The sequence below is a fragment of the Trachypithecus francoisi genome, unplaced genomic scaffold (assembly GCF_009764315.1).
Source record: "Trachypithecus francoisi isolate TF-2019V2 unplaced genomic scaffold, Tfra_2.0 Lachesis_group11, whole genome shotgun sequence".
Taxonomy (NCBI): domain Eukaryota; kingdom Metazoa; phylum Chordata; class Mammalia; order Primates; family Cercopithecidae; genus Trachypithecus; species Trachypithecus francoisi.
In genome coordinates, this window is record NW_022681456.1 from 81,724,608 (window position 1) to 81,743,991 (window position 19,384).

Genomic DNA, 19,384 nt, shown 5'->3' on the forward strand with positions numbered 1-19,384 from the left:
CCCCTGCGGGTGACAGGAAGTTGATTTCCTGCCTCTCTCTCTCTCTTTCTCTCTCTTTTCTGAAACCATCAGAAACTCTTGCCCTAGAGTCTGGGCAGAGGCTAGTGGCAGGACAGCTCCACTGTGGGAAGTGGGGCTGACTTGGTAAGTGGGTTCATCTGGCATTGAGTTTCCCCTGGTGAGGGCAATAGCACGATGTGAAATATAAGGAGCTCACTATGTGAAAACCCATTTAGAGGAGTTTTAATGACAAGTGCTAGGGATACTGTTCTTAGGGAGAATGATTTCAAAGGGCACCTAAGAGTTTTTTAGCCTAGTCCATGACTGCCTGAGAGTCCTTTACCACTGGAGTTCTGGGAAGTGAGTAGAGAGGACCAAAGGGAGGATAGGACCTGGATCTTGTCCTCAGGAAAATTTCTGGCCATCAGGAAAGATTGACATACCTCCTGAACACAGGTAGAGACATCAAATTAGAAGAGACAATTGACATAATAGATGCTGTTGTTTGGACAACAAACAATACATGGGAGGCTAGGAAGACAGGCGTGATTGGATTAGGAAAGTCATCAGAGAAGGTTTCTGGGGGTGCCTCTGTGGCAGGTTCACTAGATGAGAAAGCCAGGGAGGGGAGGGGAAGTGAAAACCATAAGGAGAGGGGCTGTTTGCTCGTAAGCACACCCATGCCACACTGCAGAGTTGGCATTCACAGCATAAATGCCACTGGGGGTGATATCAAGGTCTGTGACATGCAGCAGTTTGTAGTTTTGCTGAGATGTGGGTCTGAATCACCTCCACCCCAGTGCTGGTGTGCTGAAATGAGCCAATTAGGGAGTCATTCTGGCTGGAATACTCAGTATTCTCATCACAATGCAGTTTTGTTGGTCTTCTTTGTGCCTTACAAAGAAACTTACAAAGGAAGAGAAAAAAAAAAAAAGGAATAGAAACTTTGTGTAGCTAAAAAAGATTAAAGGATTGCCAAGTGGCATTGCCTTTAGTGAAATTGAAGACATCTAAGAAAATGATTATTCTTTTTTTTTTTTTTTTTTGACACGGAGTCTTGCTCAGTCGCCCAGGCTAGAGTGCAGTGGGCAGATCTCAGCTCACTGCAAGCTCTGCCTCCCGGGTTTACGCCATTCTCCTGCCTCAGCCTCCCGAGTAGCTGGGACTACAGGCGCCCGCCAACTCGCCTGGCTAGTTTTTTGTGTTTTTTAGTAGAGACGGGGTTTCATCGTGTTAGCCAGGATGGTCTTGATCTCCCGACCTTGTGATCTGCCTGTCTCGGCCTCCCAAAGTGCTGGGATTACAAGCTTGAGCCGCCGCGCCTGGCCATGATTATTCTTAACTAGAAAACAACTGTATTGTATAAAAAAGAGGGGAGGTTGAATTTGGCAGTTGCTTAGTACAACAGTTTTAGGGGCCTATCATAACCTCTGTACAGAAATAGAAAAGAAGGATGGGCCAAGTGTTCATTCAAGTAGTCAGCTAGTGAAATACTTGTGTTTTATGGAGCAAATTCTATACTATGGATATATTTGGGATTTGGGATTTGGGAAACTCTTGGGTCACATACTTTGGCAATGTCAAGGATCCATGAAATTCAAATGTCTGCCCCTACCTCCCCACCTCCAAAATTGTGAGCTAGGTTGGGTCTTCTTAATTCGGGACCCAAGAGCCTAGCACAGTACCTGGGAGAGAGTCAGCTCTCAACAGAAGTCTGTTAAATGAATGAATCAATGAGTAAACACATAGATGACTGGCTGGCTGGTTGAATGGATGGATGGATGGATGAATGAAAAAGGCTGGCATAACTCTGAATGTGGAGTCAGAAGACCAGCCAAGGGGAGTCCTCAAGGCTGGGGCCTGTGCTTTTTTGGGGCATTTTCGTTCTCTGGGATTCACACAAAGAAAGGACTCACTAAATGTTTGCTAAAGTAATGATATCCTCAATTATCTGAACCTTGGTTTCCCCATTGTTAATATGGATCATCACCATTCCCCTCCAGACAGACTAAGTGGATTAAATGAGCTTCTTGTGTGAGGAGCTCTTTTATACTGTAAAGTGCTGCACCAGTGTCAGCCATCGTGAACGATGCCAATGACCATTATTTCAAGGTCAAGAGTCGGGGTAGTGGGATGGTAAAGGGACAAGAAGTCAGTGTGTGCATAGGAAGGTGAGCAGGGCAGCCTGACTGGCACAGAGGAGCAGGAGAGCTGCCTGGGAGGGCACAACAGGGGGCTGGCAGACAGAGGCTGGGCCTGGATTCCCAATGTGCTCCTCTCCTATGGCCCTGGTCAGCCATGAAACCTGTCTCCAGGAACCCTGGGAAGCCAGGCAGGAGGAGCCTCTTCCTAATCACATAAAAGCAGCTCAGCCAGGGTACCTGAAGCAGCCCATCTGATGCTGGCATGGTTGTGAGATTTCTCACAGATGACACTGTCAATTAAAGGTCTCCCCTCTGTACCCCTACAAACCCAGTCCCACCACTCCCTGGGGAACAGCAATTGAGACTGCGACAAACCTCCCACCCAAGATCTTTCTGTGGATAATGTGCCCATGCTAATTACCCATGTTCATTAGTTAAACTCAAATTACATGAGCAAGACTTGCAAGACTAGCACTTTGGGAGTTTTCAAGTTATTTACCTGGTGTCTGATTTTGCTGGGAGAAAAGGATTTCTTGCTCCCAGGCAAACTGAACCCACAAATTAGGCCAGTGGCTCCCTCCTGAGTCCTATAAAGTGGGAACCCAGGATCACAGGTTGGTGAACTGCATCTCAGCTAAGCGTTGACATCTTATTCCCACTTTCTGGCCTCCTACCATGAGCCGCCAATTCACCTACAAGTCGGGAGCTGCTGCCAAGGGGGGCTTCAGCGGCTGCTCAGCTGTGCTCTCAGGGGGCAGCTCATCCTCCTACCAAGCAGGGGGCAAAGGGCTCAGTGGGGGCTTCAGCAGTCGGAGCCTTTACAGCCTGGGGGGTGCCCGGAGCATCTCTTTCAATGTGGCCAGTGGCAGTGGGTGGGCAGGAGGCTATGGATTTGGCCGGGGCCGGGCCAGTGGCTTTGCTGGCAGCATGTTTGGCAGTGTGGCCTTGGGGTCCGTGGGTCCGTCCGTGTGCCCGCCTGGGGGTATCCATCAGGTCACCATCAACAAGAGCCTCCTGGCACCCCTCAACATGGAGCTGGACCCTGAAATCCAGAAAGTGCGTGCCCAGGAGCGGGAGCAGATCAAGGTGCTGAACAACAAGTTCGCCTCCTTCATCGACAAGGTGGGTCTTCCTGGAGAAAGCTGATCTTGGGCTCCCCCTTTTAAGAACTCAGGAGGGAGCCACTCCCCTAATTTGTGGTTTCAATTTGCCTGAGAGCAAGAAATCATTTCTCCTAGCAAAATCAGACACCAGGTAAATAACTTCAAAGCCCCCCAGGTGCTGGGCCCATAAGGCTTGCTCATGTCATAGAGCCCCTTCCTCCCCCCACCTTCATTTTCCTTGGGGCACTCCCTGTCTGAAGCAGAGGAAGGCAGGACACCTCCCCAGGATGCAGACATAGCCCAGGGAGGAACTGGACAAAGCCTAGACATCAGAGGCAAGGGACCAGGGTCAGAGGGGTGAGAAGAGCCAGCAGCCTAGCCCGGGAAGGTGTCCAGGAGGCAGAGAGAGTGGTCTCTGAGTTGAGAAGTAGGAGAGTGACAACCTTTGAGACTTAGACGCCAGGCGAAGGAGATGCCCTTGACAACCTGGGGCATCTAGACTGCCATGCGACCCAGCTCTTCCTCCTGTGTGTTCTGACAGCTCAGACTCAGTCTGTAACACACGCAGCCTATGAGGCAAGGCAGTTGGAGGTCATGGTGCCCTAGAGCCGTGGTTCTCAAAAGTGGCCCTGGAGCCAGCAGCAGCAACGTCACCTGGACGCTTGTTAGAATGCACATTCTCAGGCTCCATCCCAGAGCAACTGAATCAGAGACTTTGCAGTAGGGCCAAGCACCCTGCATTTTAACAAGCCCTCCAGGTGATGCTGATGCACTCAGGTCTTGGGAAGCAGAGACTTCCTAAACTTAGGGGAGCAGAGGAAGCTCACCCAGAGTGACAGTGAGGTAGGGTGGTGAGGCATGAGTAGGAGTTTTCAGACGGAGGTGGGGAAAAGGTAATCTAGGGAAAGAGCATGTGCAGCATGGTAGAACTTGTCTAGGAAATGGGAGACCTTGGGTTTACGATATCACTGTGTGAGTAAAGAAGGAAGCCAGGAGGGCTGACCACATTATGAAGAGCATGATAAGGAATATGGACTTGACCCTGAGGGCGATGTGGAACCACCTGAGGGTTTTAAGCAGGGGAGTGATATATATGTAGGTTGCAACTTCAGAATGCTTCTTCTGCTGCTGGGGCAATGCTGTGATTGAGATAGTAGGGATGCAGACATGAAAGCAACTTAGGAGGGCTAGAGACCCCAGATAAGCTGAGCATCTGCCTCTGATTGGGCTGGGAGAGCCCACGCACAAGGAGGGAGAGAATAGGCAGAGCACGGGCCAGGCCACCAGACCCTAAGCAGAAGGCCCGACAGTGTGGAGGCTAGCACAGGCCAGCTTGTGTCTAAGGAGCTGCCTTGGAGAAATGGCCTGGGCTGAACATGGACATCAGTCCAGGCAGGTTTGGATGAGTGCAAAAGAGACAGGAGATCTAGATCTTGATAGTTCGAGAGGGAAATGAAGATGTTGGTGCCCCTCCCGACCTTAGGTGCTGCCTCAGAGTGAGAACTTCAGTCAGATAAAGGACCCCAGGTAAGGATTGGGGGTGTGAGTGGCATGGGTGGCAATTTTTAAGGACTGAGGCTCATTTTTAAAGCTAGTGCAGCATAAGAGAACACAGTTCCTGTCCAGGAAGGGAAATCTCACATTCCCTCTCCGCATTGCTTAAGTATGTGTGACATGGGTTCCAGGTGCGGTTCCTGGAGCAGCAGAACCAGGTGCTGGAGACCAAGTGGGAGCTGCTGCAGCAGCTGGACCTGAACAACTGCAAGAACAACCTGGAGCCCATCCTCGAGGGCTACATTAGCAACCTGAGGAAGCAGCTGGAGACGCTGTGCGGGGACAGGGTGAGGCTGGACTCAGAGCTGAGGAGCGTGCGCGAAGTGGTAGAGGACTACAAGAAGAGGTGAGCAGGATGCCGCTCCAGGCTGGCCTGCCTCCCAGGGTGAGGCTTTCCCAGCAGGCACTGGGATGTTTGCTTCTGGCCTCGGAGGTACTGGGTTCATCTGTCCCGGCAAGATGAGAGCCTTCTTTGGGCAACAAGGCAGACTGGACAGTGGACAACCAGCCTCTTGGGCAACCTCAGGGCTGTTCTGGCAGGTGATCCCCTCCTTGGTACGCTCCTTCCTGCTCCCCACTCAAGAGTGCCTGTGTTGTGTGTGCCACAGCCTCTTGGTTCCTAAGCTCACCAATGTGCCGCTGAGTTCCAAAGAACCACCCCTGACCCAGCTGCTGCTCTCTGCAGCGGGAAAGGAGTTGGAGTTCCTGTTGGGCTTCCTCCCTCCTTGCCTTTAGGTCCTCCACACTTGGGCCATGTGCCTTCTTTTTCCCCTGGGGGATAGTTCTGGCTTCCTTGGAACCCCTGCCTAGGGTTGGAGGGGAGTTGTTGGTAGGGTGTCAGGCAGGAGGATTCACACAAGAATCATGGCTGAAAGGGGTAGCTGGTGTGCATCTGTGATTCAGATATTGAGTGGGAAGAGGGAGAACTTACTCCCCAGGCATCAGAAGAAATCAGACCTCAAACCACCCAGGCTTAGGAGGAGGTTACTTCATACCCAGCCTCCAACTCTGGCCAAATAGTCCTGGTTGGGACGGACTTGCAAGGGTATAGAGTAACACCTCTTTTTTTTTTTTTTTTTTTTTTTTGAGACGGAGTCTCGCTCTAGCCCGGGCTGGAGTGCAGTGGCCGGATCTCAGCTCACTGCAAGCTCCGCCTCCCGGGTTTACGCCATTCTCCTGCCTCAGCCTCTGGAGTAGCTGGGACTACAGGCGCCCGCCACGTCGCCCGGCTAGTTTTTTGTATTTTTTAGTAGAGACGGGGTTTCACCATGTTAGCCAGGATGGTCTCGATCTCCTGACCTCGTGATCCGCCCGTCTCGGCCTCCCAAAGTGCTGGGATTACAGGCTTGAGCCACCGCGCCCGGCCAGAGTAACACCTCTTAAAAAGCATATAATATGGGCATCTCTTTTCCCACTTCACTATGAGAATGTATACACATGCACACACACAGACACACACTCTGCTCACTGTGATGCTTTCCCTGCAGGTATGAAGAAGAAATAAACAAGCGCACAACTGCTGAGAATGAATTTGTGGTGCTTAAGAAGGTGAGGAGGGTACATGGGTTCCCTTCAGTCCCCCAGCAGTGGGTGTTGGGCTAAGAGAGAGGAGCAACTGAGATCTGAGCACCCCCACAGAAGGGCCTGGAGCCGAAGTGCTGAAGGAAGAGATGAAGGGCTTGCTGCTCGGTACATCTTGGGACACCTGTGTGTTGGTTTAGCACATAGCACTTTGTGGACAGGAACCTAGATGTGGATAGTCAGTGCCAACTCATGTCCATTTTGGCTGGGGAACAGGACAGGCTTTGGGAGGGGTTGCAGGTTTGCCTTCTAACTCTGCTGGTTTCTGGCAAATCGCCGTGGCTGCCCTTGGCTCCCTCTGTTGGCTGAATGACCGGCTGAGTGGTGTATAGAATCCCACACCCTTCTCTAAGAAATAGAGGCAGAAGGAGTTCCAGAGGCGTGAAAAACTTGCCCCAGGTTTCGCAGTGAGTCTGACAGTGAGTTGTGGCTGGAAGGCAGGTTTCTACCCCTTGGATCTGAAGTCCATTCCTGGGCAGCTAGCTAGGGCAGGGCCTGTGGGTGTCAGTTTGCTGGACAGACCTGTCTGGGCTTGAAGAAAGGTGAGGTCGGGGGTATCTGGATTCTCCATAGGACGTGGATGCGGCTTACATGAGCAAAGTGGAGCTGCAGGCCAAGGTGGATGCCCTGGATGGAGAAATCAAGTTCTTCAAGTGCCTGTATGAGGGGGTAAGGCTCCCCCTGCTCCACCTCTGGTTCTGTCTTCTGGAAGGACAGATATGTGATGAACAGTTTCTTACTTATCAGTAACTTAAGCAGTCCAGGGCACCTCCAGCATTGGGGTGCTGAGAAATTTGTAGATCAAAGATGGGAGCGGCCATCTATCCTGGTGCCCCATCCATCCCTGACTGCCCTGAGGATGTCCTGCTTTCACTTCCTTCAGGAAACCAGAGTCCTTAATGGGTTCAGTGGGAACTGAACTTCAGCCAAGAATATTCTCACTCCTGCTTCTCTTCTCTCTGTGACTGGGGATGCTTCCTGGGGTCTTGGGCAGGAATCCCCAGGGATAGAGGTAGGAAGTCCTCACACCCCTTCTACCTTCTCTGTGCACATCTGATTTCAAGCCTCAACCTATTGGCCAAGAATTCCTGGGCTCCTGTGTCCCTTAGTGTCCTGTGTGTGGCAGCCAGGTTGTTGTCTTCCACCTTCCCCATTCCTGTCCTGTCTCAGCGGACAGATGTGCAGGCTGTTTTCTTCCTGGGTTGCTTCAAACCCATTCAGCAGTTTTCAGATGTGATACTGGAACTTCTGGGCTGTGAGCTCTGTTCTTATCAGCTTTGGGGGGTGCAGCTTCCATCTGTGTAGGATGGTCTAGGGCCATCCCTCTGGGACAGGGCCACACCTTGGTACCTTTCTCTGGTCACAGAAGGCATTTCATGCTTCCTTTTTTCCTCTGCAGGAGATTGCTCAGATCCAGTCCCACATCAGTGACACATCCATCATCCTGTCCATGGACAACAACCGGAACCTGGACCTGGACAGCATCATTGCTGAGGTCCGTGCCCAGTACGAAGAGATCGCCCGGAAGAGCAAGGCCGAGGCTGAGGCCCTGTACCAGACCAAGGTGAGGCCACACAACTCCCTACAGTGACATGTGCAGGGCCCTGTGCTCCACACTCTGTCTTGTCTGCCCCATGACTCACTGTGGTGACCCGTAGCTTGCTGGGAGCACAGCACTGTCCTGGGCACTGCGGGAAGCCAGATGGGAGGAGAAGACACAGCTCTGTCCTTGGGACCCACTTAGATCAACAGCACCCCTGGAGGATGCACTCAGCCAAGTGCAGGTGAATGTTGTGCAAAGAGAGTCCAGACTGAGGAACTAGGACCAGGTGGGGCAGGTCAGAAACAACTCCCTGGAGGCAGAGAGTTCTGTCTGGAGGGGAGAAGCAACATGAGTAGTTGGCATCTCAACGCCCCCGCTAATTATCATAAATGAGGGGGTCTCTTCAGTGTGATCTGGAATCAAGTAATTTCTATCTTTTCATTCAAGTCTAACTCCAAGGATAAAGCAGAAGTTTGAGTCCTCAGATCTTAACTCCCCTAATGGTGGTGGGTGGAAAGTGATTCTTTAGATAATTTGGTTTCTCAGATCAAGATGGCAACTTCCTAATTGTTCCTTGCATTTATCAGGCTCTTTCTCAAGGGAATCCACACTCTTGGGAGATCTTATCTCATCCCTCTCCCTGCCTCCTTGCTAGCCTGCAGTGGGGGAGGAGGGAGGCTTTCCAGGTCTAGGAGACATAGGCTAGGGCTTCTTGGTGAAGGTTCAAACTCAACTCCTCAGTCTCCAAAGCCTTTCACATTACTGTTGCAAGATAGGGTAGAGAATGGCCAGAATCATAACAGTATTATGATTGCTTATTTTGATGATTCCCTTTTAAAGATAAAGAAGGTAGGGCCCAGGGATTTCAAGCTACTTACCAAAGGCAACAGCTGACAAGTAACGCAGCTAGATCAGAATCTAGGTGACGGACTTCAACTTCCACTGCATTTAGGCAGAAAATCAGAAGTTGACTCTGGGGAAAAAGCATTTACTCTAAGGGCTTTGTGTGGCTTGAGAGTGAAGTGGCAGGAAGATGTTTAGCTGTTTGTCTCAGAATGAAGCTGCTTGGTGTCAGAACCAGTGTACAGGGAGGCATCCTGCTCACACAGCCTTGCAGGGAAGTGGGAGAAGGCCCCTTGTTCAGGGTTGGCACCGAAGATAAAACAAAAGGAGTGAAGACAAAACAAAAGGAGTGAAGACAAAACAAAAGGAGTGAAGAGAGAAACCCCTCTGCCTTCTCTGCCTTCTGGATGACTTGGCATCTTTAGGAACAATCCTAAATATTGGGCCATGCTGGAGTGGAGCGCCCAGGGACCGAGACAGAGCAGTACACCACCTCCAGAGTGCTGAATGGTCCCAGTTTTGTGTTCCGCTTGAACCACATTCTGAGTAGAACTGATGTACTCTCTGTGACTGTTTAATAGATGACATCAAAGGCAGAAATAATTCCAAATTACTAGATGACCCAAATTTCATGGCTAGTGGTTTTGGGGTATAGCTGAATCTACCCTCATCATGCACACAAAATGCTCCTCCATGCTAATCCCTCCCACCATCCCAGCCCAGCAAATCTGCCTGTGGTCTGGGGCCCAGCTAAGGTATCAAGGGGAGAGAGTCACAGAAAATACAGATGGACAGCTCATTGGCTCACTCATTCATTCATCAGATTCTTTTTGAGCACCAACCAGGCACTGTGCTAGGTACTGGGAATTCAAAATTAAAAGGAAAAATCCCTGCCATCCATTCATTCTGGGTCTGATGGAGAATGCATGGAAATGGGTTCACAATACAGTATACTGTGGGGAGACCTACGGACTGGTGTACCAGGGGCAAGGAATAGAATTGAACCCAACCAGGACGTCATGGAAGGCCTCATGGAGGAAGTGACTCTGCACTAGCTAAGTTGGAGCTAGCTAGGGAAAAAGGAGGATGGATGGGGGAGGGTTTTTCAGGTCGGAGGAGAGGCTCAGGCAAAGACTCAGAGACACAAGAGCACGTGGGATATCTGGGGGAACTGTGGGACTGTTTGGCCCAGCTGAAGAGTCAGATAGGTGTTAGGCGAGGGCAGAAAGAAATGAGCCCCTGGATGCCATGTAAGAGTTTGAATTTGACCTTGACTTTGAAGGACGATAGGCAGAGGAATGTCATAATTGGAGTTGTGTGTTATAAGGTTGCCATGTGGACAGTCTGGGTCATTCAACAGACCTTATGGCCAATTCTAACCATCTATGAGATCAGCCGTGCTTAAGGCAAGCAAATGCAATGGACCAATGCTTTAATGGGAGGTTGCTGATAGATCTGGTGAGGCGGGTGACCTAGACCCACCTCTGCCAGGCTCTGCAAGTGCAGGCATAGTCTCTGTACCAGGCTGAGCCCAGACAGGCCCTGAGTCAGTGTCCTTGCTTTGGTTCCTTTCCCTCTAGTTCCAGGAGCTGCAGCTAGCAGCCGGCCAGCATGGGGATGACCTGAAACACACCAAAAATGAGATCTCAGAGCTGACTCGTCTCATCCAAAGGCTGCGCTCAGAGATTGAGAGTGTGAAGAAGCAGGTGAAGGGGACTGGAGCGTTCCTTACTCACTCCTAAGGGAGGGGTGAACTGCTTAGTACCCCCTGCCCCCTCCTTCTCCTGAGCCTCCATCTCAGAATCCCCTTCCTCAAATGGAGGTCCTGCTCTCATCCCTCACCCTTAGCTCCCATCTGAAGTTTGGAACAATTGCAGATCCTTTTCATAAAGCCATGGGGCCCAGCGTAACAAGCCTCCCAGTCCCGGGTTGACAGGACTCCACCTGGATGTGGCTGGGTCTCTGCTCTAGGACATTGGGCAGGGCAGAGGAGGGCTCAACCACTGAGAGCATGGGAGAGGTGAAGTGAGGCCCAGGGAGGGACTCAGGGGGAAATGCTACCTCCTGACCCCAGTGTGCCAACCTGGAGACGGCCATCGCTGACACCGAGCAGCGGGGGGACTGCGCCCTCAAGGACGCCAGGGCCAAGCTGGATGAGCTGGAGGGCGCCCTGCAGCAAGCCAAGGAGGAGCTGGCACGGATGCTGCGCGAGTACCAAGAGCTTTTGAGCGTGAAGCTGTCCCTGGATATCGAGATCGCCACCTACCGCAAGCTGCTGGAGGGCGAGGAGTGCAGGTGGGTGGCACCGAGGGTCTGAAAGAAACTCTGCAAGTCTCCAAATCAAAGTTTCCCAGAGTGTGTTTGGGAGCGGGGGCACAGGAGATGTGTTTAATTCACCCACAAGCATAGTTTCAAACAGCATCCAGCCAGATAACGTGACAGCAATTTCCTTTACAGTTCTTTTGGCTCTTTGAAGAAAGTCTTAACTGGGTGCTGTTGTGTTTTTAACATCTTTCAGACGGCCAGGCGCAGTGGCTCACACCTGTAATCCCAGCTCTTTGGGAGGCTGAGGCAGGTGGATCACCTGAGGTCAGGAGTTCGAGATCAGCCTGGCCAACACTGGAGAAACCTCATCTCTACTAAAAATACAAAAATTAGCTGGATGTGGTGGTGCAAGCCTGTAATAATCCTAGCTACTCGGGAGGCTGAGGCAGGAGAATTGCTTGAACCCAGGAGGCGGAGGTTGCAGTGAGCTGAGATTGCGCTACTGTACTCCAACTTGGGTGACAGAATGAGACTCCATCTCAAAAACAAACAAACAGACAAACAAAACACAATAACACCGCTCAGACACTTGCAAATATCCCCTATTGATAAAGATACAGTAGATCCTAGGTGCAGAATCTTTGGGAAGATAATAGCATTATCTAGCCCGAAAGTTTTAAATTGTTTTATTTTCATTATATTTACATTTGGTTAGGTAATAACACTGGTTTCTATTTACTCTGGTGATATAAAACTTCTATTTAAAAGAAATGCACTTTTGTGGAAAAGGCAGAGTCAATTAAAAATACTAAATATCTCTGTAATCCCAGCACTTTGGGAGGCCGAGACGGGCGGATCACGAGGTCAGGAGATCGAGACCATCCTGACTAACACGGTGAAACCCCGTCTCTACTAAAAATACAAAAAGCTAGCCGGGCGAGGTGACGGGCGCCTGTAGTCCCAGCTACTCCGGAGGCTGAGGCAGGAGAATGGTGTAAACCCGGGAGGCGGAGCTTGCAGTGAGCTGAGATCCGGCCACTGCACTCCAGCCTGGGAGACAGAGCCAGACTCCGTCTCAAAAAAAAAAAAAAAAAATACTAAATATCTAACAGAGCAAGTCAAACATGGTCCTAGCAACAGTCGGAAGGGTGGCACACGAAGCATGAACATTCAAAAAACCCTGTTTTAACCTAGCACCATTTTATAAATTAGACCTGGAGAGAAGTCACTGGTCCCAAAATCATAGTTAGTTCATTAGCACAACTCCTGATCCTGATCTTTCCACACATGTATTTATTCAGGCAGCTGCTCACAGTAGTAAAGAAATGGGTTCAAGAGAAACCCTGCAGGAGGGACCTTGGGGGTGGTCATGTTGTTGGAGGTTCCAAAGTTGGAGGTTCCACATCTCTGCAGTGGGAAGAATAGATTGAGGAGGGAGAGGGAGGGCTTAGAGACACTCAGGGACAGCCAGTGACATCTGGCAAGTGTGAGGTGCGTGGAGGCTAAGCCGGTCTGGCTGGGGATTCCCAGCCTGTGTTTAGGCAGTGAGGGCCACTATGGGAGTCCACGTGATTCAGACTCTCCTGTGCTTTTCTCTCTTGCAGGATGTCTGGAGAATACACCAACTCCGTGAGCATTTGTGAGTATTTCATGACTCTGAGGGAATACTTTCAGTCCATCAACAAACACAAGGTGGGTGGGTGTCTACCATCCGGCCCCCTGGGGAAGAGCTTGGCTCTGCCTGTTGACCACTTTGTCACATACTCACCCTCCTTGCTGAGACCTGTGGCCTCCCCATTCAGAGCTGCTTCTTCCAGGTGGAGTCAGCGCCCAGCACATTCTGACACTGCACACTGGCCTCTTTCACAGTAGTCTCCCCCATGCTGCGGTGAAACTCTCAGCCCCTCCCCTCTCCTGTCACCCCCAGCCGGCTCTCCTGCATGAAGGAAACTGAGCACAGAGTGGTGCCTCCTTATTGGGAGTGGAGACCGGTGTGTGGACCACTGTGCGAGTCAGTTTAATGCTGGCCCCACAGTGTTTGGCAGTCTCCTTCTTATGGCGGGGCCAGCAGAAACTCCCCTAATTTTAACAATCAGGAAATTCTTTTGGAAAATACTCAGAAGGTATTGTAAAGCTAAATGCAAGAACCTGCTGGGTTATCTGATGCTCGAGCATCATCTGTCCCTTGGGGGAAGCCCTTGCTACTCCTGTTTGTTTATAGAATGACAAGGTGCCTGACTTGGGAGTCTTGCAGGGTTGGGGTTCTTCTTCCTGTGCTTGAGTTGCTCAAATGAACCCAAGTTCATGGTTGATGGGAAGTGTTTGCTTAAGAAGCAGACATTTAAGCTAGTGGGGCTGAGAGATTGGAGGGAGACTTAGGGCCACCTCTGTCCTGAGATATACACTGATCATTCATCCCTCCCTCCTCTGTAGCGGTCATCAACAGCTCCATGGCTGGGACGGCAGGCGCTGGGGCTGGCTTTGGATTCAGCAATGCTGGCACCTATGGCTACTGGCCCAGCTCTGTCAGCGGGGGCTACAGCATGCTGCCTGGGGGCTGTGTCACTGGCAGTGGGAACTGCAGCCCCCGTGGGGAAGCCAGGACCAGGCTGGGGAGTGCAAGTGAATTCAAGGACTCCCAGGGAAAGACCTTAGCTCTAAGCTCACCCACCAAGAAAACCATAAGATAAAAGTGAAAGGCAGCCCATTTCCCAGTAGTCTGCCTTGCCCTGGCAGACTGCCCCGGACTCCTCTAGGAAATTCCTCTGTCTCATTTGTCCTCATCTCCTTCTTGCTTTGCTTTACTGTGGACCTCTCCTCCTTCTCCTTGACCTCTCTGCCTCAGTCTTTGTTAATGTTGAATCAGGATTCGAGAGCTGGAGCCCATCTTTCTGCCTCCATCCAAAGAGGCATTTTAACTCAGCCTCCCCTTCTGGATGAAGACTTGGCCCTTTCTCTGCCTGCATGTCCCTGTGCAGAGGAAGGCTGTCTCTCAAAGGTAACCCCAATCTGCCTGTGCTGCTCTTTCATACCCTGTCTCTGTAACTATTTGGTCATGTGCTCCCTGGGTACACAAGGTTTCGAATCTACTGATAGACCTGCAGGAACTCTTTCGTGTGACAGCAATAGTGGCTCAGGCAAAACGCCTGGTGGGAGGTTGTATCTTGCATAGCCAATGCGTATTACATAGCCTGGAGTACCCCTTGAGGCTAATTCTATCAACCAAGGGATTTGTGCTCTTCATCTGTGGGTACTTCCTTGTTTAGGCCTCACCTCCCTGCTCCTGTGTCTTACCAATAAACTTATAAAGCCAATGTGGGGTCAGGCTACTTCTTTCTCCTAAGGGAGTCCTCATCTCAGTCCATGTCTCTTCTGCATGTGGAGTGGTCAATGAATGGGAGCCTGGGGCACCTGAAGTCTGGAAGTATCTTCTGATCTAAGTGAAAGACACCCTACTCAGCCTGGGAGATCTCACCATCACCTTCTAAGTCATGCTTTTCTCAGGCCAATTCTCCAGTGAATGGGGGATCTTTAAGAACATTCGGGTTATTGGCAGGAAAAAGGAGCCCACACTTGCCTGGGCCTGGTGTCAAGATTTAAAACTGGTCAAGAGGCAGCAGAAGGCCAGTTCTAGGTAGCCTAGGGTCAAATTATGATGGCTCCACGTCCCCTAAGAAAAGGCCCAAAGGTAGAGACTCCTCTTTGTAGTAATGACACATGTTCTCTTGGCCCTTAGTAAAGTTCCCACTGAGTTGAGCATGGGTGTTTATGTATATGTGTATATGTATGAGTTTGTTTATGTATGTATGAATATGTGTGTGCATATATGTATGTGTTTAAGAATGGGGCTCTCTGTTACACACACAATTGCAGATTCTTTTCATAAAGCTGTGGGGCCCAGTGTAACAAGCCTCTCAGTCCCAGGTTGACAGGACTCCACCTGGATGTGGCTGGGTCTCTGCTCTAGGAGGAGATGGAGCAGGACCGTGAGCATGGGAGAGGTGAAGTGAGGCCCAGGGAGGAATTCAGGGGGAAACGTTTATTTTGAAAATACTCAGAGATTTCTCATAGATTCCCAGGCCATGATGATGGATCAGGATGCAACAGGATGCAAAAGCGAGTGAGAGGCTAGCACACACTCAGGTTGGGGCCCCCTTGTTGCATCTGAACAGGTCCCTGTGGTTCCTGGGAGGGTCCTAGACTTCAAGTCAATAGCTTTTAATTCGGATTTAGACTCTGCAACTAAGTGGCAATAATGAATGAAGCTCTCAATCTTCTTGAACCTCATTTTGTTAGCTATAAAACAGGAAGAATAATGTCCCTAAGTTGTTGTTAAGCTAAAATGAGACAACACGAGGATGTCTGGTGCAATTACTGGTTAATAATTGTGCAATTGTGCAATTGATGCTTAATAAATGTTAGTGGAAACAAAAGCGTGTCCTCCATATTTTTGGTTTGACTTAATTAGCTCGCCGAAAGAGGTGTACAGCTGCTGGTAAAGCAATTCAAAAATTCAGACTTTAAAGAGACCATCTCATAAATTACAGCATAAGCTTAATTCCCAAAGGAGAACTGGCAGGCAGAATAATTAGTCTCAGGACTATATTCTTAGAGTCAGTGAAGAAAGTCAGTTCAAAAAGTATTCATTAAGCATATATCATATGCCTGGCATGTGCTAGTGCTGGGGATACAGTGATGAAGAAATCTCCTCAATGCCCCTAATGGAGGCATAACCATAAAACACCTAACTGTAACATGGTGAGGTATTAGCAACAATAGAAGACACAGAGGCAGCACAGAGGAGGTCAGGGAGAACTTCAGGGAGGTCAGGGAAAGCTCACAGGGAAGGCAATATGTGTAGAGGTTTTAAAGGATGGATAGGAATTTACTAGGTGGACAAGAGGAGGAAATGGGCTTTGTAGCCAGAGGCACCAGCATGGCACAAATAGGTGACTGTTGCTGGAGTGTGAAGTGTAAGGATGGAGAGGCTCAGTAGGTGGAGAGGGAGGGAGCAGTGGCATCCAGAGTTGGGGAGGCAGGCAGCAGATGTGTAAGAGAGGCCCCTTCATGTATGCTAAGAGCTGGGATTTTATCCTGTAGAGCTTGAGAGAGAAGTTAACACCTTGGGTGTCAGATGGACCCTGAGTCAGAAGGACTTTGCCACTTACTAATTGTGTAACTTAGGCAAGATGCTTCTGCTCCATAAGCCTCAGTTTTCTCATCCGTACAAAGGGGTTAATAATTGGAGTTACCTCATAGAGTTGTCATGAGAATTAAATTTAATGAAATAATGTACGAGAATTATTTAGTTCTTCTAGCACATAGTAAGTGCTCCATAAATGGCTGCCCCTATTGTTTTTAGGTGTAGACTATTCTTTCAGGAAACTGAAGTGAGAAGGGAAGTAGAGAATGTCTGATAGTGATCAGAAGATCATTTGAGAACATGAACTTAGGATATAGAGCATTGGCTATTACGTGAGATTTCTGCCATCTAACTTTTATGCTTGGGTTCATATAATGAATGCTGACAGTCTCAAGAGACAAACCCTGACATCTGAGCAGCTTAGCTTAACACAGCAAAGATTTAGTTCTCACTCACTGTCCAAGGCAGGTTAGGACAGCTGCCCTATGTGGTTCTCCCATTGGGTATCTCAAGGACCCAGGATCTTCTGCCTTGTAGCCCTGACACATGGGACACATGAACTCCAAGGTCACCAGACAGGGGAAAAGAGATGGAGGAGGCACTTGAGCTGCTTACTGCCCCACCCCCGAAATGACGCACTTCAATGCCACTCATGTTTCATTGGCCAGTGCTAGTCACATGACCCTAAGCCCCAACAGAATTGCAAAGGAGGCTGGGAAATGAGAGGAGAGCAAGGTTATTTGGTGAGCTCTGGCAGTCTGTGGCTCACCTTGCTCAGTCTAGATACCCAAGGCTGATCACCAGGCTGAGAATTCTCTCTCCCTTGGCCAGAGCAGGGATGATGCTGGCCACGATCTCTGGAGTCCACACAAACAACCTCCCTTTGGTTTGGACAATACACCCCTGGCCATATCGCCATAAACTAGATAAGCCTGCATATTATAATTAGGCCTCCTTCATGTTTTTAGGGAGATATTGTAAGTCTCTTCAGATTTGGGAAATTTAAGTCAATTTAATGGTGAAGTAGAGATATCCTGTTCAGTGTTTCTTAAAGTATATTCCTTGAAACTCTGGCCCCCATAAAGTATTTGGCCAAAGAGCGGGCTCAATGGCCTAAAAATTGGTTTGGAAAACACTGAGCTTTGTGGGGGTTTTTTGTTTATGACAAGAACAGTACTTTACTTCCGATTCTAGAATCAACTTTCCTCCCCTTTCATCTTTAGTTTTTTTTTAAATTATTTTTGGAAAAATAGAACTTATTTATAAAAGCATTATATGCTCATATTGGAACATTCAGAAATATTGAAAAATAGAACAAAACCCACTGACACTTCCCCATTCACAAGTTCACCTCTCAGCTATCAGGTGTGAAAAGCATTAAGTTTTGTATTACCCTTTGGTACAACAGAAAGTATCATGCATCTTTCTGTTATATTGTTTAATACCATCCATCTGTCCATCCATTCATCCATCTATCCACCCATCCATCTATCCACCCATTTATTTGTTCAATAGACTATTCATTAGAGCAGTTTTAGGTTTACAGCAAAATAGGGTGGAAGGTACTTGGGTTTCCCATTTACCCCTTACCCCCACACATGCGTAGCCTCCTCCCTTATCAACATCTCCCACCATAGGGGTACATTTGCTACAACTGATGAACTTACACTGATGCAGCATTACCACCTCAAGTTCATGGTTTACACTGGGGTTCACTGGGAAGTCTGTGGGTTTGGACAAATGTATAATGACATGTAGCCATCATTACAGTACCGTACAGAATAGTTCACTGCCCTAAAATTGCTCTAGCACTAAGCATGTTAATGGGCTTAGAAAGTCCTGCAATAAGATGCCTGTTTAATTTTTTTTTAAACCCAGCACAAAATCCATTCTCATACCTTTTTTCCCATGATACCTATTAACTTCCCAGGAACTAGTGTTGCAGGGCAAAGGAGACCCAGTTTAACCAGCAATGCATTTTCAATTCTCGGCCTAGTGTGATTTCATCCATCTTTTGTAGTAAAGATCTAGATTTCAAAGGGCAATGTTCCTTGTCTAGTTTACTAATCTGGGGGTTGCTTTAACCCAAGAACTAATGACAGAGGTGGTCACCAAGGCCTGAGGTGACACCGTAAGCCGCTGTCAGAGGCAGAGGCAATGAGAACCCCATCTCCCAGGCCTCAGCCCTCTTTGATCTGCTGACATCCCCACACATCTGAGGCCTTTGAAATCTGCATGTGTCACTTCTGTCTTTTCATGATCTGTAATAAAGGTGATTCAGGGGTTGAGGAATTCCTTATTCATCCAGCCAGTCAACCCCTCATGGGAAGATAAGAAAAGGTCATCTTACGGTTCCTTAACCCTGGGCATAAGAGCCCTGGTCCCAGGATATCTCAACTCCTTGGAAAATTTCTAGGAAAAAAAAAAAAAGATTTCAAGGACACCCTTTGTCAGTCAATCCTATGTAAAAATTCTCCTCTTTCAATGTAATCCATTCCTTGCTTTTCTATTCTCAATGGCTGGAATAAATAAATTCATTTTTGTGCTTGTGGGAAAAAAAGTGGCTAAAATGACGGGGCAGAGGGAAAATCTCATGTAACAATGAAAAACATAACTTTGATCTTCTTGAAGGGTCTGCTGGTCACCCAGTCACACTGACACTGCCCTTCCTCCCTTCAGAGGGAGTGGACTACAGCCCCTCCTCTGAGGCAGCACTGAGAGCCCGCCCTCTCTCCCATCTAGGACATCTGGACGCTGTTATCTGTTCATCTGTAATCGGCGCCGTCTCCACAGCTTAACAATGCCCTCACAACTTTGTTCCCAGTGGCGTAAACACTGTGGCTGTTATTATGTCCTGTCATTGGCCCAGTGGAGGCTGTGTCAGCCAATTACCCTTGGGTACCATTTAGCCATCCCATGGGGTCCCCAAGGGGAGCCCAGACTTCAAGGTATCACTGAGGATGCAGTAACAAGCCTTGCCCTAAGCACTCTGCTGTTTCACAATCATCCTGAATGTCCCCTTGTCCAAGGCCTGGGCTGAGCACTGGGGGAGCAGGGGAGGGAAGGGTGAATCCAGGGGGCCCTGTCAATCTGAGAGAGGAAATGGAACACATACCCAGGACTCAGACAGCTTGAGGAGTAAGAGCAATGAAACAATCCCACCTGCATGCCAGAGGAACGGGAGAGCTGTTGCTAAGAGAGGAGGAGA

General features: G+C 49.2%; 1 protein-coding gene across 1 annotated transcript; it reads left to right on the plus strand.

Moving 5' to 3' along the window:
* Positions 1-1,214: 1,214 nt before the first annotated feature.
* KRT73 (keratin 73) lies at positions 1,215-14,347 on the plus strand. Its single transcript, XM_033221983.1, has 9 exons — positions 1,215-3,266; positions 4,933-5,147; positions 6,289-6,349; positions 6,956-7,051; positions 7,782-7,946; positions 10,349-10,474; positions 10,843-11,063; positions 12,638-12,672; positions 13,467-14,347. The coding sequence occupies exons 1-9, from the start codon at positions 2,820-2,822 to the stop codon at positions 13,721-13,723; spliced, it is 1,623 nt and encodes a 540-aa protein (XP_033077874.1). The 5' UTR covers positions 1,215-2,819; the 3' UTR covers positions 13,724-14,347.
* Positions 14,348-19,384: the final 5,037 nt, after the last annotated feature.

Coding starts and splice junctions, on each gene's coding strand:
- KRT73 (XM_033221983.1), top strand. CDS start 2,820: ATGAGCCGCCAATTCACCTACAAGTCGGGAGCTGCTGCCAAGGGGGGC. Junction 5,148..6,288: donor GTAGAGGACTACAAGAAGAG/GTGAGCAGGATG, acceptor CTTTCCCTGCAG/GTATGAAGAAGAAATAAACA. Junction 12,673..13,466: donor CACCAACTCCGTGAGCATTT/GTGAGTATTTCA, acceptor CCTCCTCTGTAG/CGGTCATCAACAGCTCCATG.